This window comes from Bubalus bubalis, chromosome 2 (genome assembly GCF_019923935.1).
Source record: "Bubalus bubalis isolate 160015118507 breed Murrah chromosome 2, NDDB_SH_1, whole genome shotgun sequence".
Lineage (NCBI taxonomy): Eukaryota > Metazoa > Chordata > Mammalia > Artiodactyla > Bovidae > Bubalus > Bubalus bubalis.
The window spans coordinates 185,329,671-185,356,863 of record NC_059158.1 but is presented as its reverse complement, the minus strand read 5'-3'; the positions used below and the strand labels follow the sequence as shown (position 1 = coordinate 185,356,863).

The 27,193-nt window shown below is 58.3% G+C and overlaps 3 protein-coding genes across 10 annotated transcripts; 2 read left to right on the top strand and 1 right to left on the bottom strand.

Moving 5' to 3' along the window:
• Positions 1-569: 569 nt before the first annotated feature.
• Positions 570-7,072, bottom strand: AKR7A2 (aldo-keto reductase family 7 member A2). The gene is made up of 7 exons (XM_006068108.3): positions 6,601-7,072; positions 3,990-4,177; positions 3,718-3,822; positions 2,771-2,867; positions 2,454-2,553; positions 1,760-1,889; positions 570-964 (listed from the first exon to the last, which is right to left on the bottom strand). Exons 1-7 carry the CDS (start codon positions 7,055-7,057, stop codon positions 803-805), a joined length of 1,239 nt encoding a protein of 412 aa, XP_006068170.3. The 5' UTR covers positions 7,058-7,072; the 3' UTR covers positions 570-802.
• SLC66A1 (solute carrier family 66 member 1) lies at positions 7,070-23,616 on the top strand. 6 transcript variants are annotated; one of them, XM_025278840.3, is made up of 10 exons: positions 7,138-7,190; positions 8,025-8,084; positions 9,616-9,761; positions 12,566-12,780; positions 18,755-18,884; positions 19,535-19,622; positions 20,198-20,340; positions 20,492-20,584; positions 21,153-21,338; positions 22,688-23,616. In XM_025278840.3, the coding sequence occupies exons 3-10, from the start codon at positions 9,714-9,716 to the stop codon at positions 22,757-22,759; spliced, it is 975 nt and encodes a 324-aa protein (XP_025134625.1). In that variant the 5' UTR covers positions 7,138-7,190; positions 8,025-8,084; positions 9,616-9,713; the 3' UTR covers positions 22,760-23,616. The 6 variants fall into 6 exon arrangements, with proteins under 6 accessions (XP_006068167.3, XP_025134623.2, XP_025134624.2 ...); XM_006068104.4 differs by lacking the exon at positions 9,616-9,761 and adding an exon at positions 12,013-12,209 and having other exon boundaries at positions 7,154-7,190; XM_006068105.4 differs by lacking the exon at positions 9,616-9,761 and having other exon boundaries at positions 7,070-7,190.
• On the top strand, positions 23,612-25,828 carry LOC123332253 (keratin, type II cytoskeletal 1). Of its 3 annotated transcripts, none has more exons than XM_044938195.2 (2): positions 23,612-23,744; positions 24,069-25,828. In XM_044938195.2, the coding sequence occupies exons 1-2, from the start codon at positions 23,645-23,647 to the stop codon at positions 24,659-24,661; spliced, it is 693 nt and encodes a 230-aa protein (XP_044794130.2). In that variant the 5' UTR covers positions 23,612-23,644; the 3' UTR covers positions 24,662-25,828. The 3 variants fall into 3 exon arrangements, with proteins under 3 accessions (XP_044794130.2, XP_044794131.2, XP_045020599.1); XM_044938196.2 differs by having other exon boundaries at positions 23,618-23,744; positions 24,192-25,828; XM_045164664.1 differs by having other exon boundaries at positions 23,618-23,744; positions 24,144-25,828.
• Positions 25,829-27,193: the final 1,365 nt, after the last annotated feature.

Sequence of the window (27,193 nt, the reverse complement as noted above, 5' to 3'; positions counted from 1 at the left end):
TGAATTTCCCAGTTGAGCCCCTTTCACCACCTGCTGCTGCTTGGCCCACGACCCACCCCTCGCCCAGGGTGTGGTTTTTCTGCCCTGGGATTGCGTTTCTTCTCCAGTCTTGGGTACTTCCTACGTGGAATAGGGACTTGCTGAGGAAAGTGGGGTTCCTGCCGGCCAACGCTACTCCCGTCAAGGAGACCCAGCAGCAGAGTGGAGAATCTGAGGATGAGCAGAAGGCGGGAGCAAAGGAGAGTCGCCGATGAGGTGACTGCATTAAAATGCCCCGCAGCATCCTGGGGTTTTATCCTTCTTGGAAGGTTTTTGTCCAAATTACTCCCTTTCTGAGTATTCAGTGAGATAATCGGAAAGAAAATCCACCGCAGGGTGGACGGCCCTCTTTCCCTGTCACATGGGCACGTGAGGGCCGCCTGCAGCCACCCCCCAACCCCGCCGCCTCTGCCCCTTGGTGGCTCCAGCCCGCGGTTCCACCCCTCGGGCAGGAAGGCCCAGCAGGGAGGAGACAAGTCCCAACAGCTGAGGAGAGAAGCCTGCGGGGTCCGCTCATGACTGGGCTGCAGGCAGGTCTAGTGTTGGCTTTATTCAGACGGGAAATGCCCCAAGGGGCTCAGCCCAAGGCGTTATGCATCGTGAAGGCAACTGGGAGTGAGGCAGGCTCTAGAAAAATAACGCGTGGATCCAGACAATGGAGAAAGACCACGCGAAATCAACTTAAGGCAAAGACCAGCCAGGGAGAGAGCAGAAGAGGCGACAGAAAAGGAAGAAACCTTCGGCGCCTGATCCGGGTAGGAGCCTAGCGGAAGTAGTTGGGACAATCGTGGGCGACCAGGCGCCAGGCCTGGTCAAAGGCCTGCACGACGGCCGGCTCCAGGGGCCCTTCCTCAGTGGCCGCCAAGTTCTCTTCCAGCTGCTCCAGGCTGGACATGCCCAGGATGACCGCGTCCCCGTGGGTGCCCTGCAAGGGGAGACGGCCAGACGTCACACACTGATGCCCCATGGAGACCCTGTCACACACACCGCCTCCCAGCCCCACCCCTGCCAAGGCCTGGGGTTGGACATACTCTTTACACCCTACATAGTTGTGCAAAGCACTCACGGTGCCTCCAAGGACCGTAACTGTGTGACCCCGAGCCCGCCTTCTTCTGCCCTGCTGCCGCGACGCTCACCCTCATTCAGACCTCAGTTTAGAGTCCAGTTCTGACATCAGCAGCTGTGTAAACTTGGTTTAGCTTTTTAGCCCCCAAGACTCAGATCTCAGTTTTCACTGTGTTTATGGGAATGAGAAATTACACAAAGCACCTAACTCCCACTTATTGAAAACCTGCTGTATACATGCCAGAGACTATGCAACTGTGTACGGCTGCAGCTGGAGGAAAGTGTTAGCCAGGAAGACAGGGGACACCAAAGACAGGGAACCCCCCACACCCCGAGAGGAGCAGGACCAGTGGGCTGTAGATCAAGTCCGTGACTATAACTTTCTCTCCCGTTCACAGCTGTTTGCTCATTGGTAAAACTGGAATAATCCCACTGCATCAGACCTAAGCAATAGTTCAATCCATGCTTGTAAAGCCCTCGCGACAGGGCCTGGTTCTTCGGCAGCTACCCAGAACAACAGGAAGGCTGCCTGAGAACTGGACCAGAGAGAGATTTCAGAGGGAAAAACGACTTAGAAATCATGCTGGCTCCTCAAAGAGAGCAGGGGCAGGGCGTCCAGGGATGGTGGGGACGGGATGGGCGGGGGGCAGGTTACCTGGAGCTGGGAATGGTGGTACATCCACCGGAGGGCGGCTGAGGTCATGCTGGGGGCGCTGGTGCCATACGCAGCTTGCAGGGCCTTCTCCACCAGGGCGATGCCCTTGAAGTGGTGCTCCTTCCAGTAGCTGGACAGGAGGGGACGGTAGCACGGGGTCAGGACCACAGGGTCACACAGGGGGCCACTGCCTAAGACTCAACCCAGGAAGCCCCTGTAGCACGGAGGGGCCAGGGTCCCCTCAAGCAGGGCGTCTCCTGCTTTTTTGGGCAACAGAGCCACCCAGGACGCTGGCTCCCTCACCAGAGACCTCAAGGATGTCTCTACTCTTAAGAATTCAAACCTGCCCTTACTTTACCTGGAGTAACAGGAAGCCAGGACAGGGGCACAGCCCGGCCCCAGCCTCCTGTTCACCCGGGGCCCTGTCTTTCCCCCTTGGCAGGTGATCAGCACTTCCTAGGCACGAGTTATGACTTGGAAGGTTGGCCATAAGGCCCAGGGGTCGGCATTCCTCACGGAGGTCCCAAGAAAACAAAACGAAGCCTTACAGAGAGTTTCCTAATTCCTCCAGGAATCAAGAGAGCTAGGTCCAGGCAGCAAGGGGAGGCCTTGAAAGGAAAGCAGCCCCAGGGACGCCCCACCTTCAGACTATGGGAACCCTCTGGCCCCGCCCGTCCTGACGCCCCCAGCTCACCGATTCCTGTAGACCTCTGCCCAGCTGTTCCCAAAGAAGCGGCCCACGGGCTGTTTCCCGTCCTTGTCCTCATACTGGTACCTGCCGGTCAGCAGGCCTCCTGCGGGAAGGCTGCAGTCAGACCCCCAGGCGCTGCCCCCAGAGCCCGCCTGGGCCGGAAGTGGGGGTGATGGCGGGGAACCAGGACGGATGGAGGTCCTGGCAAAGCCCTCCCCTTCCCAGGTCTGGGGCCAGGCTTCTCCCGGGTCAGGAAGGGGCAGAAACGCGGTCAGGAAGGCCCTCCCGCCCAGGGGAGCCTGTGCCCGCACAGCCCGTACCAGCCAGAGGGTTGTAGGCGTAGAACCGCAGTCCGAAGTGCCGGAGGCAGGGCAGGAGCTCCGTCTCCACCTGCCGGGTGGTGGCGTTGTACATGCCCTGCAGGCAGAAGGGCCAGCTGAGCGGGGGCCCGGCCGGGGAGCCCCAGCCTGCTCTCAAAGTCTTTGGTCAAGACCCCCAGGACTCCAGCATGGTTTCCAAAGTCACTACTGGTGGACGGGGAGATGGTGCTGGGCCCCAGGAAGGGACGGCGGCCTGGCTCTGCCATCCCACACACATCTGCAGGCACCAACCGTGGGCTGGACCCTGAGCTCTCAAACACACGTGGATCTGGTGAGCTCTCTGCTTCAAGAGATGCCAGAGTCGAGTTGAAAACAAAGCGGAGTGGACTCTCCTGATGGTTCAGTGGTTAAGAATCCACCTTGCAATGCAAGGGACCCGAGTCTGATCCCTGGTCGGGCAACTAAGCCTGAGAGCCGCAACTAGAGAGTCTGTGGGACACGATGCAATAATCGTATGAGGCAGCTAAGATCCAAGGCAGCCAAATAAACAAACAAAAAAGACAGGACAGATGATCACATAGAGGTGGCTTCTGTGATCACGGCGGATTCTCAGAAATGCTCGCTCAATGCATAAAGGTGGGGTCTGGAGACTGGAGGACCCACTGCGCTGTTGGGAAAGGCCTCCAGAGGAAGAGGTATCTAAGTGACGCCCGGGCACTCATGCCAGGGGGAAGGGGGAGGCGAGTTCGGGCTGACCGCAGAGCCAGAAGCAGGCAGGAAGGGGGGCCAGGGCCTGAGGGCGGGCGCCCATGGCCGGCCTGTGGGCCCCCGGGGGTCGTCTACAGGCTGGGAGCAGGGGAGTGGCTGCTCTGGAGAGGGCAGGGGTGCGCAAGAGGACCTGGGGTTGCAGGAGCCCTGGAGATGGGCCTCTGCAGACTTGGCCTCACCTGGTACACGGTGGGCAGGATCCAGCCGTTGCTCCTGCACAGGGTACAGATCTCAGCCACCTCCCAGGCGGCATAGTTGGAGAGGCCGAGCTCCACGAACTTGCCCTGCGGGGGAGAGGCCACGGTCAGATCCCCCCGCAGCCCAGAACGCCAGTCCCAGAGATTGGGACCCTGGGCGTGGGGTCCGTCCTTGCTCTGCTCCGGGGCAGCCCCAGAGCCTCTGCTCTCTGGGCACCGACAGGTCAGGGTGGGGAGTCGGGGGCCGCCCTCACCTCCTGGTGCAGCTGGTGGCAGGCACGCAGCGTCTCTTCCACGGGGGTGCCGTGGTCCGGCGCATGCAGATAGAAGAGGTCGACCCGGGGGCACTGCAGCCGCTGGAGGGACGTCTCCAGCTGGGACCGGAGGCTGTCAGGCTTCAGTGACTTCCCCTCCCAGGGATTGGCCTTGGTAGCAATTTTTGCTTTGCAGGAAGAATGTCATGGTTAATGTAACCACTTACTAGCCACATGACCCTGGAGAAATTACTTAAATTCTGAGTTTCAATTCTCTAATCTTCAACATGAGGGTGATAACAATGGATCTGTCCTCGTAAGGACAGCATGAGGATCAAATAACGTCTTGTGTGAGCTCCTGACGTTCACTGCCGCCATCAGTCACAGCTGCTGGCTGGTGAGCCTGGGCAGAGCCCAAGTATGCAGAGATGAACGAATCACACTCCATCTCTGCCCTCAAGGCGCTCACAGGCTAGAAGCTGATGTTAAACAGGAAAGCACAGTAGAGACCAGAGCAGACCTGCGTGTCCAACTGAGGAATTCCAGGGAGAGCTTCCTGACCCCTGAAGTTGAGTCTCTAAAGAGTCCCAGCCACCAAGGAAGGGTGGGAAGCACATTTCAGAGGGTGGGAACTTGGGCAAAGGCAAGAAAGCACAGCAGGTGGAATACTGAGTTATAAGAGCGTGAGCCCCAGGCAGGGAGCGCTGGGACACCAGACAAGAGAAGGGGGCCCAGACCCAATTCCAAAGGGTTTTCTCAAATCCCATCCATCGTTCAAAGGTTCCCTGACTGAACCAGTCAGCTGCGTTCACTATGGCCATACAGACAGACACGCCTGGAGATGGAACAAGTATACAAGCTGCTACAAGAATTCGGGAAAGAGATGCAGCTGCGGAACATGGCCCCTGGCAGGTGCATTTGAGAGAGAGGTGGAAGGTGAGATGAGCAGAGGCAGTGGCGGCGGCCTCTCGCTTCTAGACTCCTGGAGGCACCCCCCACCCCCAGCAGAACAAGAGAGTGCTCTGTCACGCAAGCAGCTTGGAAGTGCTGTGAAGAATGCCTTCCCTCTGGGGCGTCTCCGGTTGTCCAGTGGGTAGGACTCCGTGCCTCCACTGCAGGGGGCACAGGTTTTGATCCCTGCTTGGGAACTACCTAGGCCTCAGCCTCACAACGCAGCAAACAACGAAAATGAAAAGAATGCCAGCTCTCTGGATTCTGTCCTTTCCACACTTGGCAAAGGCAACTCGGTGGTTCAGAGGGGAGGACCAAGTCCCTCAGCTTCCAGTCCAGATTTTCTCCATCCCCACATCTGTCACTTCCCCTGCTGCATTCTTGGTGTGAACTTTGCCTGGGTCCAACGTGAGGACTTGGACTCAGTGAGCACCTGGCCTCAAAGAAGGAAGTGGGGAAAGGCCGGAGGGACAAAAAACAGTTCAGGAATCAGATTTTCATTAGCCAAGAGAGGCAGCCAGGTGAGCTAGAGCGTGGGTCTGAGATGCTCATTCCCAGTTCCTGCAGATCCACCAAGCTGTGAATCTAAGGCGAACCCAGAGGGCACCACCCACAAGGGCTAGGAAGGAAGAGCCTCAGGATGAAACAGGAGGCACGTCCAATGGCATTAGGCCAATGAGGGACCATCCCTCCACACACACACATCACTCAAGCCACACTTGCCTCCAGGCCACTCTTCCACACACCAGGCCTGGCACAGCTATGCCCTCCACCTCTTACGCCCCTTTCTCTCATTCTCTGCCCAGCAAACTACAACTGGTCCTCGATGGTGCAGCTCCAGGGCATTCTGAGCCTTTCCGAGGTCCTCCTCCTGGGCCCCTCATGCCTTCCTCCCTTAAAAGTGCTTCCTCTTCTAGGCTCCTCTGCCATCATTTGCTTCCGTCTTCCCCACTAGACGACGAGCTCCCTGGAGGCGGGTTATACCTCCATAAGAAGCTGGCACGGGGCTACAGAAATGGACAGAAAGCCCATACCCCCTCTCACACCTCCCCACTCTTCAGCCCACCACCCCTGCTCTGCCAGCCTCGCCAGGAGCAATGCTGACGCTCACAGTGGGAGAGCCAGGGGTACTGCCAAATGAACTAAGTCTAGGGCCTGATGAAAAGAAAAGGGAAGAGAAAAAGGGAGCTCGAGCGGGCGCACCGGCAATGAAGGCAATGGGGAGAGGGGCGTAGGCAGAGCGCCTGGGGGCCGGTTATGCGCACCTGGCAGGGTAGGAGGCGGGTTAGGGCACAGCTCTGGAGACCAGTGCCGCAGAGAGGAGCACCAAGAAAGCAACAGAGATAGGAAGGCAAGGACTAGACTAGGCTCGGGTAAGACTCGGGGGGCTACCGAGTTGCAACCCCAGAAGAGCGGAGGGGAAGGTGGTCTGGATAAAGCGCTCTTCAGCTGTCCGGACTGGATGCGCACGGAGCTCGAAGAGCGAGCGGGGGGTCCACAAAGCTGTGGGACGGCGAGAGGAGGTCGGCGCCCCGGGAGAGGACGGAGGTGCCGGCCCTGGCCGCTGCGGGGGTGTGGCTGGGTCGGGTCGGCGTCCTGCGCAAAGGTCCGCACGGCACGCGGCTGGGTGAGGACAGGCGGTCGGGGCACCGGGCGTTACCTGTACAGCCGCTGCCGCCCAGCCCGAGCCCCAGGCCGCCCAGGATGCTCTCGGACCGGCCGTCGCTGTACATGAAGGCCGTGTCCAGCTCAGCGTGGCCGCGCTCCAGGAAGGCGCGCACGGCCGCGGCGCTGGCGGGCGAGTCCATGCGGCGCCCCATCTCCATGGTGCCCAGCACGGTAGCGGGCCGGGCCGGGGAGCCAGAGGCGGCCCGCGGGGACCGGGACATGGCGTTGGCGGCGGCGGCGGTGCGCGCCCCGGGATGCTGGGGGCTGCGAGAGCAGCGGACGGCGGCGCGGCCCACCGCGCGAGTCAGGGTCCTCAGCATGAGGCCGGCGCCTGCGCGCTGGGGCGCCTGCGGCCCCGCCCACCCGCCGCTGGGGCGGGGCCCGGCGTCACCCCGCCCCATCCGCGCGTCCGGCTCGCTGGTCACGCCTCCAGGGACTGCCCCCGCCATGAGCGCCGCTCGGGAGGCGGAGCCACGCAGCTCCGGGGCGGGGCGAGGCGGGACGGGGCGGGGCCTCCGATCAGCTGACCCAGGCAGAAGCCGGAGGACCGAGAAGCCGGGCGGTGCGGACGATCTAGACGCGGTAAGCCGAGTTTGAGGCTGGGGCTGCGAGGGGCCAGGGAAGGAACCCCGGGCCTTCGCTGCCACATCTTTCCAACACCTTCCTCCAGCTCCGGGACGGCCCTGGGGGCTGCTGCCCCCACCTTGGGGCGCGAGATCCTCGAGCCAGGCTTTCTGGACTGGAATTGGGGTCCAATTCCCCACCCTCTCCCCCATCAGAAGCGACCATCACGACCTCTCCGGCCAGCCTTGCACAGAGTTAGGGTCTGGGTCCGTTGTTTATCTCCCGATCCCGGCCGACTGGCCCCTTCTGTTCTGACGGCTTTGTTTTTCCCCGAGGGCGGGCCAGGGGAGAGGGCCTTGTGGCGAACGAGCGCTGATCCCAGCGGCTTCCCTATGATTATCTTCGCTAAACAGGCGGCCCCGTGCTGGGCTGAGTCACTCGAAGGGAATTGTGACCGAGGACCTGGAAGGCTGGAATGGGTGGTAGCCCCTAACCGGGACGCTCCTCCGCTCAGATGCGCCCCAAGTCTGCAGGGAGCCTAGATTGCTCCCTGTTACCCCATCCCTAGGACAGGTTTCCAAAGTGCCTACATGGGCAGTCTGCCTTCGGAAGGATGAGGACTAGCGTGGTCTTGTCTATTTAGCGCTTGCTGAAGCCTGCTGTTTGCCAGGGACTCTGGGGGGGTGTGGGGAGGGGAATGCTTCAGCCAGAAGGGAATAACACCATCCCTCCATATTCTGCTGAGTGCTTAATCTGTGCCAGGCACCATTCTGATCGCTCTGCCTGGATTATTTCATGTAACTCTGCAGCTAGCCTCCCAGGTGGATACTTACATCATTCCCTGTTTTACAGGTTGGAACTCTGAGACCCAGTCGCTTGCCCAGGGATTCTACTCTAGCGGTCCTCAGGCAGGTCAGTTCCAGAGAGCTTTCTTCTCAACCTATTAGCTGACGATTAGGTCTCCCTTCCTTCGTTTCTCTCCCTCCTTCCTTCTTTCCTTCCTTTCTCTCTGCCCCACCCTCCCTCTCTGACTGTCTCTTGCTGTTTTTTGAACCTTTACTGTGCAGCTGTTGTGTCTAGGTTCTAAGAATAAGTTTCCCAACTAGGATGACAGAGAGGAGTGAGCTTAAAAGCGGCGGTCCCTGAGGCCTCTGATGAGCATTCTTCTGGCGTGTGGAGGAGGGCAGGGGAAGAGATGACAGGTGCTGTCCAGCGACTCCTGTGAGGCCCCTCTGTACTGAGAGGACAGTTTAGAACTGGTCTTGAAGTGAAGTCGCTCAGTCGTGTCCAACTCTTTGCGACCCCATGGACTGTAGCCTACTACGCTCCTCTGTCCATGGGATTTTCCAGGCAAGAGTACTGGAGTGGGTTGCCATTTCCTTCTCCAGAGGATCTTCCTGACCCAGGGATCGAACCCAGGTGTCCCGCACTGTAGGCAGACTCTTTACTGAGCCACCAGGGAAGTCCCAGAACTGGTCTTAGTGTCTTTTTATTATGCTCTTCAGGATGAGGGAGAAGCCTGGAGGAGGAGACAGCCTAGACATAAGTCTGGAGACCTGGGATGAGCCTCTGAAGGCCCAGAGGGAGAGACAGGAGATGGGGAGGGGCATCTGGAGTGCCCTGGAGCTCTGTCTCAAGGCATTTGAACTTATCTGGTAGATAAAGGCAGCAGTGGCCAGCAGCTCAGATTGGGATCTGGAAGAGTTGCTTGGCTGTTGCAGGGGATACCTTTTCCAGGGCCGCCGTTCTTCAGGTGTGATCATGTACACAGAATGCGAGGGCTCGGGCTCTGCTGGGGAAGCTTCTTACATCCCTGCTCCCCAGCCCAGCCTCACGGACCCTGAAGTTCAAACATGCGGCCTTCATGCTCACAGGCACCCCTGATCGGCTATGCTTCAATAAAATTAAAAGCACCACCAACATCGATAAGGCACCCCTGAAGTACAGCTTCTAAAAAAAAAAATCCCTACTGTGGTCCTCATCACACCTACAGACCTGGGCAACTATTGTGTCAACCCTGGATGTCCATTCACTCGGTGCTGTTGGCCAGAAGGTAGGCCCAGGCTGGCTTCCTACTTGGATCAGAACCTGTGAGTGACAGGCTCTATACACAGCGGCCCTCAGAGGAAAGCGCCTTCTGTTCGGGGCTCAGGTGTGTCTCAAAGGTGTGTGTCCTGAGCCCCGAGCTGCACACGGCCCCGTGCATGGACAGGGGACCACCCACCCAGGGCCCTGGGCCCTGTGAGCCCAAGTACATCCCTCAAGACATCCCCCCACCCTCACCAGGCATGTGTCCACCTTTTTTAAAAAAAAATAATTTTATTGTATTTTTGGCTGTGCTGGGTCTTCACTGTTAGGCCATTGGGGGCCACTCTGTAGTTCGGTCCTCGAGCTTCTCACTGCAGTAGCCCCTCTTTTTCAGTTTATTGTCTGTCTTATTTAGCTCTGGCTGGTCTGGGTCTTCACTGCTGCGCAGAGGCTGTCTCTTATTGCAACAAACCAAACTCAGGCTCAGTAGCTGTGCACGGCTTAGTCTGCGGCATGCAGGCTCTTCCCGGCCCAGGGATCGAACCCGTGTCTCCCGCATTGGTAGGTGGATTCTTTACCACCGAGCTCCCAGGGAAGCCCTCCAACTTCTTTCTTTCTAGGAGTGGATAGCCAATCCCTTTTCCAGCGGAATTTCCCGACCCCGGAATTGAACCCTGGTCTCCTGCATTGCAGGCAGATTCTTTACCAATGGAGCCATCAGGGAAGCCCCTCTTTCTTCACTCACCTGGTGAAAAGACGGGGTGAGAGTGACCTCGGGGTGCTTGAGATGCTAGTCTCTCATTCTCTGTCACTCCTGTGGCATCAGGCCCTGGGCCAAGAGCTTTGTGTGTGTGTTATTGGTGCAGCAACTCCAAAGCGTGAGTGTCGTTTTCCTCATTTTATACCCAGACTCAGACGGTTACTTGCGCAAGGCCACTCAGCCTTATCTTTAAAATGAGGACAGTGTTCCCCCTGCAGAGGAGTTAATGAGGATGGCGGTGTCCTACCCTGATGACCTGCGGCGGTGTGTGGGTTCTACTGCACAAGAAGAGGGTGGAGGAGGCGATCCAGGGGTAGGGTGGTTGGGGAGCATAAGGACTGATTTTGAGGTGCCTTTGGTGCTGCCCTTCCTACCTGGACTGGGTGTCAACCTGGGGTGGCCTTGCAGGCACTGGTGGCTGGATGTAAGATAGACGGCTCCAACCTCAGCTGTGTTGAAGCTCAAGGTGGGCCACTGAGGCACGGGACGAGGCTTTCAGCCCCCCTTGTGGGGCCCCAGAGGGACTGTGGTGAGAACCAGCCAGGCGGTGACCTGCAGTGCCCTTACCCCCAGCTCCAGGGCCCCCTGGCAAGTCACGTTAGCGCTGAGAGCCTGGGGCCTCTCGAGAAAAGCAACAGACTTGCTTCCTTTCCCTGCCCGCTGCTCCCTGATTGCCGCGGCCTCAGCAGTTCCAGGGTCCAGCAGGGTATCTCAGCCCATTCGGGCCGCTGTAGCAAAGGACCATAGTCTGAGTGGCTTAGAAACAAACATTAATTTCTTATGGTTCTGGAGCCTGGGAAGTCCGAGGTCAGCATGCTGGGAGAGTCAGTGTCTGGTGAGGACCCACTTTCTAGTTCACTGATGGCTGTCTTCTCGCTGGGTCCTCGGCTGGCAGAAGGGGCAAGGGAGCTCCCTGGGGTCTTTTTTTTTTTTTTTTTTAAATAAGGGCACTAATCCCATTCATAAGGGCTCTGTCTTTACGACCTAAATACTCCCCAAAGGCTGCACCTCAAAACACCATCGCACTGCAGGGTAGGTTTCAACACATGAACTTGGGGGCAGGAAGGACATAGGATTGAGTCTGTAGCCTTGTCTACGGATGTCGTTTTATGAGGATCTTGGGCCTTCTGACACCAACAGAAACTGAAAGTGACTAGAGAAGGCCTCATCCTCGGTGAGGAAGCCCCTCTGAGTGCAGTGAGAAAAGGGGAAGCCTGCCTTTGGCTGCAGGAGACCCTGGGGAGCCCTGCCAGACCGCCTGAGGGTGCTGCTGTGCCCAGGGACAGAAGTATAGTGCCGCAAGTCACTCTCTCCCGGGTCCTCATGGACGTATCAGTAGCCCCAGCTTCATAGAGTTGTGCTGTGTGTGTGTGTGTGTGTGTGTGTGTGTGTGTACTCAGTTGCATATGACTCTTTGTGACCCTTTGGGCTGTAGTCCGCCAGGCTCCTCTGTCCGTGGGATTTTTCAGGGAAGAATACTGGAGTGGGTTGCCATTTCCTCCTCCAGGGAATCTTCCTGACCCAGGGATTGAACCCGTGTCTCCTGTGTCTCCTGCATTGGCAGGCGGGTTCTTTACCCGCTGAGCCACGAGGGAAGTTGGTGTGCAGCAGAATGAGGAAAAGCTTACACGGTGCTGAGCGCAGAGCTGGCGAACTGCTCAGCAACCAGGGGTTGATCCTGCCCAGCAGAGACGCTCCGGCAGCCCCGCCTCCTCTCCCTCCCCTGGGACTGTCACTTAAGCAGTGACTGCTCTGGGACAGAAACCTAGAGGGGACTTCCCTACCCGCCCCTGCAGCCAGCCAGCTCCTGGCACTGGTGGCGGTGAAAACAGGGAAGTGGCTCCCGGCTCCTTGCCAGCAGATTCCCCCCACACGCGGGCTGCTGGGAGAATGTGGCTTGGGAGCGCCAAGCTTGAGTTCCAGCCACCTGTGTAACCTGGACTCACCTGGTCCTTTTTTGCTGCTTGCCTCAGCTGACCAATATAAGGCGGACAACTATACTCTTTCTTTTTCTTTTTTTTTTTTGGTCGCACCATGTGGCTCGTGGGATAGTTCCCCAACCAGGGATCAAACCCGGGCCCCCTGCACTGGAAGCATGGAGGCTTAGCCCCTGGGGCCCTAGGGAAGTCCCTAGCCGTACCTTAAACGAGAGGATGTGTCTAGAGCACCTGGTCTCAGCAGACCCTCGCAGCACGATTTACAGGAAGGAAAGGCTGGAAACTATGGAAACTTCAAGAGTTAGAACAAAGGTGCGTTGTCTGAGGGCTCCATCCTCCCCGCTAGATTTATGAGCTCCCTGAACCCTCACGAGTGTGTGGGGTGGGGGGGCATTGTCATCACCCCATCCTGCAGATGGGGAGACTGAGGCACGGCGAGGCGGAGCGGCTTGCCCGAAGTCGTGGTGTTCATGGGCAGAGCGGGGACTCGCATGCACCTGTCTGACTGCAGAGCCAGTGTGTGGCCCCTTTGATGTCTGTCCTGACTGTGTCCTGGGGTTCAGGGGCTCCATCAGGGCCAGGCAGGAAGCCTGGGGTGGGCTTAGAGTGGCAGGACCACAGTGAGGACCAGACCTCCTGAGGCTGAAGGTCCCTTTCTTTTCCCGCAGAGCCGTCTCCTGCCTCAGCACAAGGCTCCCTCCCCTCGTCCCTCCGAAGCCATGGTCTGGGTGAAGCTGGGTTCCTCCAACTTCTCCAGCTGCCCCAACGGCTCCAGCCAGTGGATATGGGACGTGCTCGGCGAGTGCGCCCAGGACGGCTGGGACAAGGCCAGTGTGGGCCTGGGCTTGCTGTCCATCCTCTGCTTCGCAGCATCCACCTTCCCGTGAGTAGCACTGGGGCTGGGTTGCATGGGGTGGGCAGGGGGCTGCCTCGAGGAGGGGCTGCCTGGCTGGCCCTGGGCCTCTCCAGACTCACACCATGTGTGCCTCCCCAGCCCTGCTCACTGACTTCCAGCCCCCCCGGAGGGCACCGCAGCAAGCCCCTCTCTAGGCCTCACCCAGAGCTCAGCCATGCTGACTCGCAGATGATAATCATACCACCTGTTCACTGAGTTCCCCCCTGTACCCAGCTCTTTTCTAAGAACCTGACATATCTTCACCCTATTTAATCCTCATAAGCTGAAGCTCCGATACTTTGGCCACCTGATGTGAAGAGCCCACTCATTGGATGAGTCTTCCCTAATGCTGGGAAAGATTGAAGGCAGGAGGAGAAGGGGGCAACAGAGGATGAGATGGTTGGATGGCATCACCGACTCCATAGACATGAGTTTGAGTGAGCTCTGGGAGTTGGTGATGGACAGGGAGGCCTGGCATGCTGCAGTCCATGGGGTCGCAGAGAGTTGGACACGACTGAGCGACTGAACAACAGTCTCCATAACCACCCTGTGAAATACGTACAGTTCCTATCCGATCTTTACTGGAAACCCAGAGAGGTTAAGTAACTGGCTCTGAGTTGCACAGCCAGTCAGAGAGGAGGCAGAGGAGTGGAGGGCTGGGGCACATCAGCTCGGCCTCTGTCCTGAGACCGTCTGGGGAAGGGCACGCTGCGATTACAAAACAGCGTGGCCACTGCTGTGGTTGGGGAACACCAAGCTGGTGGGACCTGTAAGTCCCCTCACTGCCCTGGGCCTCAGTTTTCTTTGTAAAATGAGAATACTGTTCCCTACCTCACAGGGTTGCTATGAGCATGGCCTTTACACACTGTGCGAGGGAGTAAGGGGGCAGGGGGGCAGGGAGAGGTGAGGTCAGAAAGGTCATCAAGGGCCCTGCAGTGTAAGAGCATTCTCCACCTTCAGGACGTTTTATGCTCTTTCTCTTCTGGCAGAAAGAGAAGTGGTTTAACTGAGGATCATTCATGCTCTGTAGAGTTCACCTGCTTAACTGTATCTGTTCACGGTTTTAGTATCTGCAGAGCTGCGTCACCATCACCGCAGCCAGCTTTAGAACATTTTCACCACCCTGCAGAGAAACCCGGAAAGAAACGAGCCGTCCCTCGTTTCCCTCTAAAGCTCCCGGCCCAGCCGCCGGTCCACGTCTGTCTCTAGACGCACCTGTTCTGGACGCTTTGCACGAGGAGCTCGTACCGTGACGTGGCCTTCTGTGACGGGCCTCTTTCGCTCAGCACACCTTCAGGGTTCATCCATGTTGTACGTAGCGAGTGTCAGTACTTCATCCTTTTTAAAAAATATTTATTTTTATTTTTTTAATTTATTTGATTGGCTGTGTTGGGTCTTAGTTGTGATGCATGAGCTTAGCTGCCAGACCAGGGATCAGACCTGCATCCCCTGCATTGCAAAGCGGATCCTTAACCCCTGAACCACCAGGGAAGCCCCAGCACTTCATTCTGTTTCACGTCTGAACAGTAGTTTGTTGTATGTATATACATTTTGTTCATTCATTCGTCCATTGATAGACACATGGGTGATTTCTGGCTCTGGCCAGTATGATTAAGGCCGCTCTGCAGGTTCACATATGAGTTCTTGTGGGGACATGTGTGTCTACTTCTCTTGGGTGTATGCCTAAGAGTATATGGGTATACTGGGTCACTTGGTGAGTTCGATCTGTGAAATGTGTTTTTGATTTGTTTTTGGCTGTGCTGGGTCTTGGCCGCTGCGTGCAGGCTTTCTCTAGTTGTGATGATCGGGGCTGCTCTCTAGTCCAGGTGCGTGGATGTCTCATCACAGTGGCTTCTCTTGTTAGAGTGCGCGGGCCTAATCACCCCACGGCACGAGGGATCTTCCTGGACCAGGGACGAAACCTGCATCTCCTGCATTGGCAGGTGGATTCTTAACTCCTGGATCACCAGGGAAGTCCTGTGTTTAGTCTTCTGAGGAACTGCCAGACCGTTTCCAAAGCGGTCGCACCATTACACGTTCCCACCCGCAGCATGTGAAGGTTCCAGTTCCTCTGAATCTCCATCAACACTTGTTATTGCCTATCTTTTTGATTATTGTCATCCTAGCGGGTGTGAAGTGGTATCTCACTGTGGTTCTGATTTGTTTCCCTGATGGCTGGTGATATTAAGTAGCTGTCCATGTACTTACTGACCACCTTCTGTTCTTTTTGGAAAAAGGTCTATTCAGATTCTTTGCCCACTTTTCAGTTGGATTATTTGTCTTTTTGTGGTTGAGTTTTAAGAGTTCTTTATATATTCTAGGTATACTTTGCAAAGATTTTCTCCTGTTCTGTGGGTTGCCTTTTCACTTTCTTGATGGTATCACATGAAGCGCGGAATTTCAAAAATTTGATGATGTCCAGTTTGTCTGGTTTTCCTTTCGTTGCTCATACTTTTGAGGTGTATGCGTGTGCTATGTCGCTTCAGTGCTGTCTGACTCTTTGCGATCCCATGGACTGCAGCCCACCAGGCTCCTCTGCCCATGGGCATTCTCCAGGCAAGAACACTGGAGTGGATTGCTAGGCCCTCCTCCAGGGGACCTTCCCCACCCAGGACTGAACCCACATCTCTTATGTTTCCTGCGCTCAGGCGGATTCTCTTCCACTAGTGCCACCGTGCTTTTGGTGTAGTTTCTAAAAAATGATGGCCTAATCCTGGTAAAAAAGATTCACCCTTATCTTTTCTTCTAAGAGTTTTATATAGATTTCTCAAAGTCTGACACCAAGTCCGATGTGTGTCTTTTCCCCACACAATCAAGCAGTCAGTTCTTATACTGTCTACACCTGAAGACAGCTTCAGATCCCACAGGTTAAGAACCAGTCCTCCAAGTCCCAGAAGAGTGCTCTCTCCTCCCCACTTCAGAGGCCAGTCCAGGGTGTCCCTGCGCTTCGGACCTCCCGCTGTGGACCGGGGGTTCCCCCACCCCTCCTCAGGTTCGATTAGCTTGCTAGAGCGGCTCACGGAACTCAGCGAAGTGATTTTTGTAGAGGCTTTATTACGGTCGTTGGTCATTAGTGACTGGGCTCACTCTGCAGCCTTTCTCCCCTCTGGAGGTGGTGAAGAGGGCAGGACAGCCCCCGCCCCCAGCCTGAAAGACTGTCCTAACCATCTGATCACACAGTTGGTCCTTATCCTCAGGCGACCTAAAGGCTTTCCAAAAGTCACCTTGTTAATGCTACAGAAGACACCTCTCTCTCTCTTTCTCTGTCTCTCAACCCTTAGGACATTCCAGGGGTTTTAGTAGCTTTGTAGGGAGCAGGGAAGAAAACCAAATATATATCTTTCTTGTTATAAATCACGGTATCACAAATCAGCTCTTGATGTAGAGCTTTGGTTCAGCTTGAGCTGGATTTTGTATGCGGTGTGAGGCAGGGGTCCAACCCCATTCCTTTGCATGAGGCGCCCAGTTGTCCCAGCTTCAGGTGTTAAAGACTACCGTCACCCTATGTCCCTGCATGCTGCTGGGAGCCTGACATGTTTCTGACTCACCTTGTCCCAGCTGCCACTCCAGATGTGCCGACCCCATGCTTGCCTTTGCAGAGCTCCCGTTAGAGAAAGAGGGTGAGATGGCCAGGGAGAGACTGGAGGCAGAAAGGCTGCCTTGGAGGCTGTGCCAGGTGTCAGCAAGCAGTGGGGTCAGGGCGGCTGGCTCGGTGGCCCTGAGGAGGCAAGCTGGCCGGAGCTGGGTGACCGGTGGAGGGAAGAGAGGGGCTTCCTGTCCTGGGGTGAGGGTGTCCCCAAAGCCACGAGGAGCGGGCTAAGGCATCTCCTTTCCAGCAGGGCGTGATGCCAGCCCTGTGCCTGGCTGTTTAACCAGGGACGGGGCATCAGAGGCCTGGGAGAAGCCCCAGGTAAGGATGGAAAGGCAGCCACCTGCCTGCTTCTCCTTACGGCTCAGCCTTTTGTGAGAGTGACGAAACGGCTGTCCCTGAGACATATGGAGACTCTTCAAGTCACTGTGTCCTGGGAGGGACTTTACTCAGGTCCGTGTCAAACTTATGGGCCTCCTCAGGGCCAGGCCTGTGCTGGACACGGTCCTGTCCCTCAGCAGGCTTGAGTCCAGCAGGAGGTGGCTGGCACGGGCAGCGCTCTCATCTGAGAAGGGCCTGAGGAGGAACTGAAGTTTCCTGAAGGATGCAGAGGAGGGCTGGCGGGCCGTCTGCCGAGGCGAAGTTTGGAGGAGGAGAGTGCAGAGGCGGGGGGCCTGCGGGCCTGGGGGCCGGTCAGGATGTGCTCGGGAGGGTGGGGGTCCTTGCCGAAGACAGTCAGAGGCTCTGAAAGAGTTTGGCAAGATGGGGGTTTCAGAAGATCCTCGAGGGCTTCCCTGGTGGTCTGGTGGTTAAGATCCATCTTCCAGCGCAGGAAGCCTGGGTTCGACCCCTGGTCAGGGAACTAAGATCCCACAGGCCATGCAGTGTGACCAAGAAAATAAATAAAAATGAGAGAGAAAGAAAAGAAAGGTCCTTGAGGGGGCGGCTGGAACTGCGGGGCACGGACTTGCAGAGGTGCCTGGTGGGGCACTCGGCAGGAGACGCGGGGGAGGCCCAGGGCCGGCCCAGCTGTCCTGCCTTCTGTCTCCAGCGATCCGGGATGAGGTCCTGTTTAGGTGGTCCCATTTACTAATTTAAATACATGCCGACGACTAAAGAGAAACGTAAGTGGCAGGTGGCCCTTGTGGAATGACTCAGAGCAGGGCTGGAGCCCGGGATCTGGGGTATGAATCCTGGTTCCTGGACTTTCCACCCCCAGAGAGGCCCATCAGCGACGGACTTGACCCCTTGGCATCTGTGGTGAGACAGAGCCGCAGCCTCGCCCCTTCTCTGCTGCCCTTGGTGATAACAGGCGAGGCCTGGCCCATCTCATCATCCATCTCCCTGCAGATAGGGCAGCGGCCACAGCCATCCTTCCTTCATGCCACCCCCCACCCCAGACACCCCAGACCTCTTCATAGAAGAGAGAACCCCGGGTCTCTGGGACACAAAGCTTCGGGACCCTCTGAGCCCTGGTCCCAGTGAGAGCCTGCTGTGGGGGGAATCTGTACCCCACCTTGACTGTAGCAGGATGCACGTCCCAGAGAGCTGGGCTGGAAGGGATTCCCCGGTGAGAAGCCCCGAAGGGCGAAGACAGGCCCATGAGGATGCCACCCAAGGTGGGGTCGGTCCCCAATCACCCCTGTGCGGCGCCCCCAGCCCTGGTCTCCCACATTTACCCCCACACGCTGCCACAGCTCTGAGCACACGTCTCCCTCCTCCTCCGCGACTCCCTCCTCCCCCCACCCCATCTCCCTCCTCGCCCCCCTCCTCCACCCATGTCTCCCTCCTCCCCCGCCTCCCTCCTCCTACCCGACTCCCTCGTCCCCCACAACCCCCTCCTCCCCCACAACCCCCTCCTCCCCCACGACTCCCTCCTCCCCAATGACCCCCTCCTCCTCCCTGACTCCCTCCTCCCCCACAACCCCCTCCTCCCCCACGAAGCCCTCCTCCCCCACGACCCCCTCCTCCCCCACGACTCCCTCCTCCCCAATGACCCCCTCCTCCTCCCTGACTCCCTCCTCCCCCACAACCCCCTCTTCCCCCACGACCCCCTCCTCCTCCCCCGACTCCCTCCTCCTCCCCCGACTCCCTCCTCCCCCACAACTCCCTCCTCCTCCCCAGCTCCCTCCTCCCCCCGACTCCCTCCTCCTCCCCCCCATTCCCTCCTCCCCCCATTCCCTCCTCCCCCCCGACTCCCTCCTCCTCCCCAGCTCCCTCCTCCCCAGCTCCCTCCTCCCCCATGACTCCCTCCTCCTCCCTGACTCCTTCCTCCCCCCCGACTCCCCCCTCCTCCCCCATGACCCCCTCCTCCCCCACGACCCCCTCCTCCTTGTCTACCTCCTCCACCCACGTCTCCCTCCTCCCCCACAGCCAGTACATCAAGGCCTGCAAGACGGGCAACATGGACCAGGCCCTGTCCCTCTGGTTCCTCCTGGGCTGGATCGGCGGAGACTCCTGCAATCTCATTGGCTCCTTCCTCGCTGATCAGCTGCCCCTGCAGGTGGGCCGGTCCCCCGGCAGGGTGGGCTGCCAGGGACAGCCATGGCAGAGGCATCCTTCCATCTAGTGAGGGCCCCCCTCTGCCTGCTGCCTGGCATGACAACAGGCTGGTCACTGCCCTCTGGTGGGCCTCAGTTTTCCCATCTACAAAATGAGCACATCAAACCAGAGGATGGCTGGGGTCTTTGACCTCTGAGATGCTAAGATCCTGATGAAGCTTTCAGGGCCTGGGGCCCTGGAAGAGGAAGCTTTTCCCATGGGAAGCCTGGATATCACCCTTCTGTGACTGGGTGGAGCTGAGACTCAAGATCAGGAACCTCTTGTCTTCCCAAGGGGGACTGTGAGTAACTCCTCCAGGTCAGGCCGGACTGTAGCCTCCACCTCACTGAGGCCCCATTTGTGCTGCCCGGTCATCCCTACCAGTGTTCCCTCCCTCTGCCCGGCCAGGCCCCTGCCAGGCCCTCCCCTACCTGATGTCTAGCTCTGCCAGGTTAGGAATTGCGACCCCCTCCGTTCTGGACCTGCAAACGGAAGTCCCGAGCGGTGAAGCTCAGGCTCACCCAGCCGGCGTGAGGCTGAGCTGCCCGGTGCTGGCGTGTGGCCCCCGAGCCTGGGACCGCCGCCAGCGCCCCGGCCCACCCCCTCTTGCAGACCTACACAGCCGTGTACTACGTCCTGGCCGACGTGCTGATGCTCTCGCTGTACTTCTATTACAAGTTTAAGAAGCGCCCCTCTCCGTGTGAGTACGGGGGCCCCGGGTGTTGGGGGCCTGGGGGAGGCCTGGGAGGCTGGGAGGAGGCAGTGTTCTGTTGCTGGTGCCACAGCGAACCCCAGGAAGGCTTCCCCTGGCCTTATCTGACTGCCGCAGCCTGATCCCCTGATGAACCGAGGGCAGTGAGCACGCCCGGGCAGGAACAAGGGCGTCCCCGTCGTGCGCACAGCCTCCTTCAGTGAGCGCAGCGTCGGCTGCTCTTCTGCACCCGGCCCACAGCCCATCGCTGCCCTGAAGTGTTCCCCAGGGTCAGATCCCCGGCTTTACAGGAAAGGACCCAGGCCCGTGGGGCGGGGCTTCATGAGCATGTCCATACTCTGTAACCCTCTTCCTGCCCCCATCGCCCTCACCGAGTCACCTTACAAACCCTAGGAGAAGGGTAGTCTCGTCATACCCATTCTGCAGATGAGGGATGAAAGCTCAGAGAAGTTAGGTCACTTGCCCAAGGTCTCACAGCCACTGAGGGGTAAGGCCAGGACTCAGCCCCGCCTGTCTGCCCGCGCTCAGACCCCTCACCTCAGCGTCCCCCTGCTCACGTCCAGGGTCTGCCCCCATCAACTCTCTGCTCTTGTTCATCCTGGGCGTGGCGTGCACCACCCCGCTGCTGAGAAGCGCTGGCTCAGTGGCTGTCCCGAGGGAGGTCTTCCAGGGGCGGACACTCTTGTCTGTGGAACCGAGCAATAAGGTGAGACGCGGGCGTGAGAGGGCGGAGTGGGGTTGGGGGGGCCACGCGTGGCCATGTGGTCGGGGGGCTTCGCTCCCCAGAAGGGAGCTTGGGGCCCTCGCCCTTCACCCTTGGCCTCTGCGGGGCACCAAGCAGCCTCCCCCGCCCTCAGCCCTTCACGAGAAAGGAGATCATTGGCTTTGTCATCGGCTCCGTGTCCAGCGCACTGTACCTGTTCTCCCGGCTGCCTCAGATCCGCACCAACGTGAGCCGCGGGCAGGGTGGCAGGGCCGTGGGCAGGGCCGGCTGGCAGCTTGGTCCCCTGGGTGAAGGACGAGCACGGGGGTGCGGGGTCTTCGTGGAGTAGGTCTGGTCCACCCTCACTGTTGGCTTGGGTAACTGAATCCGGTTCTCCAAGCCTCAGTATCTGCCTCTGGAAACGGACATGAGATGCCGGCCTGCTGTCCGGGGTATAGGACCCCTGTGTGCCCCGGGGAGGTAGGGGGTCAGGTGGGAGCGAGAGGTTGAGGGCAGAAGAGGAGACGAGGAGCCAGGGCCGCGGGGGCTTGCTGAGCTGAGCTGGCATGGGGCAGCTTGGGGCCGGCAGGGTGGCGCAGCCCCAGTCTCTTGCCTACCTGGGCGAGGATGTTGGAACGGGGATGAGGAATCAGGCCCTGGAAGGGACAGTCTGGGCCCCAGGCCTGTGTCGGGCGCTGGTCACACCCTGTGCAGTCGGCTTAGTGTAACAGGGCAGACGGGCACATGCACAGTTGTGGTCCAGAGAGACAGGAACACTGTTGGAGGTCTCTGACCCTCTCCTCTCCCGCCTCCAGTTCCTGCGGAAGTCGACCCAGGGGATCTCGTACTCGCTGTTCGCCTTGGTGATGCTGGGGAACACGCTGTATGGACTGAGCGTGCTGCTTAAAAACCCGGAGGAGGGCCAGAGCGAGGGCAGCTACGTGCTGCACCACCTGCCCTGGCTCGTGGGCAGCCTGGGCGTCCTGCTGCTCGACACCATTGTATCCTTCAGGCTGTGAGGGTGGGTGGGGCTGCTGGGGCTGTGGCACCCTCCCCTGCACACGGTGTCAGCATCCGTGCATCCATCTATCCATCATCCAGCCGTCCTTCCATCCATCCATCCATCCGTCTATCCATTGATCCTTCTATCCATCCACATATCCCATCTATCCATCCATTCATCCATCTGTGCATCCATCCATCCATCCATCCATGCATTCATCCATCATCCACCTGTTCTTCTATCCATCCATCCATCCATCCTTCTATCCATCCACATCCCATCCATCCATCCATCCATCTGTGCATCCATCCATCCTTCTATCCATCCATGCATCTGTCCACCCATTCAAGAGTCAAACCTCCCATGTGCTGGGCACCCCTGTAGGTACCAGATCCAGTCACGAGCAAGAACAGATGGCCCTTGCCTCGGGGAGCTTACAGCTCAGTGGGGAGGCCGACAGGACACATGTAATCATAAGTAATTCATTGCGGTGCCGAGTACCACGGAGGAAAACTAAGTGTGTGTGACCAGGGGGCTGTCCTGGTTTAGAAGCTCAGCAGAGGCCTCCACGAGTGCCATTTGAACTGTGCCCTGAAAGAGAAGAAGTTAGGGAGGCAAAGGCAAGGGAGGCATGTTTCCGGCAGCAGTTTATGCAAAGGCCCTGGGGAACAGGGCATGAATCAGCCCACCCAGGCCACAGAAAGGAAAGCTGCACCTTTGGAGACACAGGAGAATTAGAGCCAGAAAAACTTGAGTTCCAGTCCTGGCTCCCCTGTGTCCTGTGTGACGCGGAGCACTCTGCATGTCCCCATCTCGATGTCTCATCAGGTCGCGGGGCAGTCACATGAGCTGAGGCCTCTGGAAGTGCTCGGCAGTGGACCTCGCACACCGCGCATGCTCGGTGAGGGTTTGCAGGCGGGGGGCCAGGCAGGGTGTTACTTTGATCTCCTTCGGGAGGAAGTAAACGTGGCCCTTGTTTCAATGTCTGTGGCATTCGGGGTGGGTGCAAAGAGAGATGAAGAAAAGCTAAGCTCTAGTGTCCCCGGATCCCTGCCTGCTGCCACCGCCACTTGGGGGACCCCCTAGGGTGTTGGAGGAGGGGAGGAAGGCCAGATGTTGGGGCTGGGGTCAAAGGAGGCTGCCTGGGGTAGGAGGACCCCAGCACTGGACTTGGCAGATGAATGGGGTTTGGTGATGGGGACAAACAGGGGCTGGGAGGCCACGGCTGACCCTTCCCAGCCGGCAGCATGCGGGGCAGGGAGAGAGGGCAGAGGGGAGCAGCTCTGAACAGGCCCCCCGGGGCGGGGCCAGCCTGTCTCCGCGTGTTGGGCCTTGACGTTGACGCAGATCTCCGTGCAGTTCTTCCTGTACCGGCATGCCGCCCCCTCGCCCGAGCGCCAGCCGCTCCTCCCCAGCTGAACAGGACTGCCGAGCCCGGGCTGGGGGCGGGGCGGTGCCCGGGCCCCCGACGCCCCCAGGAAGGGAGAAGCGGGCAGTGATGGTGGTGCTCGCCCCGGTCTAGGCCAGGGAGGCGCCGGGGGGCCCAGAACTGCCAGCCCAACCGCCCCCAGTGCCCCCAAAGGCTCGTGAGCTGAAGCCCTGGCTGACTGCCTCTTCCAGGAAAACGGCCCCTGGCCCGGTCACCCCCACTTGGGACTTGTCCTCCCTGGGGCCGGAGGCCACTCTCCCTGGAGCCCGGGGACGGGCTGCAGTGGACACTCACCTCTCAGAGGCCCTGAGCCCCGCGACTCACCTACCTCACTGCCTGTCACCCCCTTGGCACCCCCTACCTCCCAAAGAGGGACCCAGGCGCACCCAGGCCTGCTCTGTCCACTGCACGTGGCCTAGTAAACGGTACTCCCAGGTGGCCTATGGCGGTCCTCCCTCCCCAGATGCCAGGCTCTGGGGAACGGGAGGGCTGGGAGTCAGGCCCCGGTGGGCCTGAGGGCTCAGAGTGTGGGAGATCCAGGCCGCAGGGGGCTGTGTCTGCTGGCCTGTCCCTGCCCAGCCTCCTGGGCCTCTGGGTTCTTGAACCTGTTTTCTCCGTGACGCCTCCATACCTGGTGGAAAGGACTCAGCGGCAAGAAGAGACCCTCCAACAGGGGGCCCCCACTCTGCGGCGCTCAGCAAGAAGCAGGACAGTTAAGGTTCAGACCTTGGTTCTGCATCTCAGCTTCCCTGTGCCACACTTACCTCATCTGTGCAATGGGACGATAGTACCACCACTTCATGTGTCCTTCTAAGGAGTAAATAAAATGGTGTGGTTATGGAGGTTACCCCAAGTCTGGCGGCAGTAAAAGCTCCATGAAGGTTAGCTTTGGTCATTTTTTGATGATGGAGGAGGACAATCAGATTCTCCTGGAAATCTGGGAGACCTTCCTGGAGGAGGTGACACGGCAGAAGGGTGAGCAGGAGATAACCCTGGGGAAGTAAGGGTGTTGCAGGCGGGAAGGGTGGAGAGGAGGGCTGGGCTTAGCTCGGAGCTCTAGCCCCTCTGCCCCAGCCTCGGTGTGTCTCCCATACCCTGACCTGAGTCCACCTCCTCCTGGCTGCAACCCCGTGGGGGCCTGGGGACAAAGCTCCCCTCTGTGCTGGCTCCACACACCGCGCCCTGGCCCGCCCAGGTCCCAGGAGCCATTGGGGTGGGAGGTGCCAGGTGAGGGCGAAGACTGGTAGGGAGGAGGCGGGCCCCAGTGTGAGCCTGTCTCTCAGCATCTTCCTTCTCCAGCCTCAGAGGATGCCCAGCACAGTCTGGTGCCACAAATATTTGCCAAAGGCAGTTCTCCTCTCCACCCTGGCCCAGGCTGTGCTGGGCACCTGGGGTGGACCAACTCTGGTCCTCACCCTCAAGGAGGGGAGATGGTTGCTGGGCTTGGAGGGAAGGAATGTGGCCAGAAGATACAAACTGCTGGAGGAATGAGGAGGCAATCGGGGAAGGCTTCCTGGAGGAGTGGCCCTGGAGCAGACAAGGGAACAGTGTGTGCAAAGGCCGGGCATGGGAGTCTGGGTGAGGATGGTGGTGGGGGCTGGGCCGGATGCCCAGGCTCGTGGCAGGCCGCTGGATTTGGCTGGGGTGGTGGTGGAGGGGAGAGGAGGAGGGAACTGGGGTCTGGGGAGCCCCTTCTGAGGTTCAGCTGGGCTCTGGGGCTAGGGGGCCCCGTCACCTCAGCTCCATCCTGGACGGGCCTGCAGCTGATATTTGCTGAGCACACGCTGTGTGGGGGGCCGGGCCGTGCCCTCTCGCTCCCCACAACCCCCTCGGAGGGAGGTGCGGCCATCGTGGCCATTTTCCAGATGGGAAAACAGGCTCGGAAGAGCTAAGCAGCGTGCCCGGGGCCTGGGGCCAGAAGCAGTTCCATCCGCGTGCGGCCGCTCTCTGCACAGGCTGCCCCCTGCGGCCGTCAGAGGCTGTGCCCTTGGCTGGGGGTCCAGCGCCTTGTCCGTGGGGACAGCACCACCCTGTTGGGCTCAGGCCCCCCTCCCCACTGTCCTGAGCAGCACCTCCCACGCCCACGTGCCAGCTGCTTCAGTGCCCTTTGCAGCCAGGGTCTGGCTCCACCCAGGGCTGTGGCCAGGCTGGTGGCCCCCCAGCCAGAGGACCTGGGGGCTCAGCATGAAGCCGGGTGCGGGCCTGGGCTCGAGCTGGGCGGGGAAGAGGCACAAGCTAGCTCGGCCCCTGCCCTGGGGGGGTGACATAATCCCTTCCTTCTGGGGAACACCCCGTCTGGTGGGGTGATGGCTCTTGCTTGCAGGCACCACCCAGTCTAATGAGAGCTCTGGTTCTTTCCTCATCAGCGAGTGCGATGGTGGAGACACGGGCATGCCCTGTCTGACGGAGGCCATCGTGTAGTGGACTCACAAGGCAGGTCTGCCAGGTGAAGGCTCATCAGCGTGTCCACCCAAGGGACGCCCTGGGTTCCTCCCAAAGTGGGCCTACCAGTCTGACCATCAGTCAGTTCTGCTGCCCAGACTGGGTTGTGCTCACTGGCCGGTGAGGTCCCTGAGGTGAAAGGTCCCGGGTGGACTGCCTGTCTCCCCTGGCTGCATGGCCTTCAGTCCCTGCAGCTAAGAAAAAGCAGAAATCTACAGTCCCCTCTCTTCACCCCTCCTGCTGCACTTGGCTCTCATCGGAGAGGAATGGTGGGACCACAGGGCTCCCTGAAACAGAAGGAGCTGCGTGTCACGCTAACTCATCAGTTAGCGTGAGCCCCATGGCAGGGAGTGCGGAGGAGCTGAAGAGCCCTGATGGCAGAAAGCGAAGAGGAACTAAAGAGCTGCTTATTGAAGGTGAAAGAGGAAAAAGCTGGCTTACAACTCAACATTCAAAAAGCTAAGATCATGAAATTCAGTCCCATGGCAAATCGTTGGGGAAACAATGGAGACAGTGAAAGAATTTATTTGGGCTCCAAAATCACTGCAGATGGTGACTGCAGTCATGAAATTAAAGGACTCTTGCTCCTTGGAAGAAAAGTGGCCAACCTAGACAGCATATTAAAAAGTAGAGACATTACTTTGCCAACAAATGTCAGTCAAGTCAAAACTATGGTTTTTTCAATAGTCATGTACAGATGTGAGAATTGGACCATATATGTTGAGTGCTGAAGAATTGATGCTTTTGAACTCTGGTGTTGGAGAAGACTCTTGAGAGTCCCTTGGACAGCAAGGAGATCAAACCAGTCAATCCTAAAGGAAATACTTAGTGGAAGGACTGATGCTGAAGCTGAAGTTCCAGTACTTTGGCTACCTGATGCGAAGACCCAACTCATTGGAAAAGACCCTGATGCTGGGAAAGATTGAAGGCAGGAGGAGACGGGGACAACAGAGGATAAGATGGTTGGATGGCATCACCGACTTGATGGACATGAGTCTGAGCAAGCTCTAGGAGATGGTGATGGACAGGGAGGCCTGGCGTGCTGCAGTCCATGGGGTCGCAAAGAGTCGGACACAACTGAGTGACTGAACAAGGGAGTGGGGAATGCCTTGTGCTGTGATTAACTCAATCCAGAGGATAACTATGTATCTGTCTCCCAGCCCCGTGCCACCCCTGACACAGCCACCCACCAGAGGCTCTGCACCCAGCACACGTGAGTGCTCAAGAGACTTGTTGGCAAGTATTCCCCTACCTCCACCAGACCGTATACCAATCTCCCCCGTCACCATCATGTCCCCAGGGCAGTGGTGAACAAATGAGTGAAGTGAATGCCTGAAACACAGTCCCCCAAGAAGCCTCAGTCAAACGGAGAGGGGCACGTGACCATCACACAGCTGTGGGATTTGTACTGTTTGTTTATTTTATATATATAACTATTTAAATTTTATTTAAGTATGAAAGTGTTAGTCTCTCTGCGGTGTCTGACTCTTTGTGACCCCATCAACTGTAGCCCACCAGGCTCCTCTGTCCATGGAACTCTCCAGGCAAGAATACTGGAGTGGGTTGCCATTCCCTTCTCCAGGGGGTCTTCCCGATCCAGGGATCAAACCCAGGTCTCATGCACTGCAGGCAAATTCTTTACTGAGCCACCAGGGAACCTCCTTATCTAAGTATAATTGATTTAAAAATGTGTTAGTTTAAGGTGTACAGTAGAGTGATTCCATTAAACATATGGATTTCTACACTTTATTTTTTACGGCTATGCCAAGCAGCATGTGGGATCTTACTTCCCTGCTGCTAAGTCACTTCAGTCGTGTCCAACTCTGTGCGACCCCATAGACAGCAGCCCACCAGGATCCCCCGTCCCTGGGATTCTCCAGGCAAGAACACTGGAGTAGGTTGCCATTTCCTTCTCCAATGCATGAAAGTGAAAAGTGAAAGTGAAGTCGTTCAGTCGTGTCCGACCCTTAGCGACCCCATGG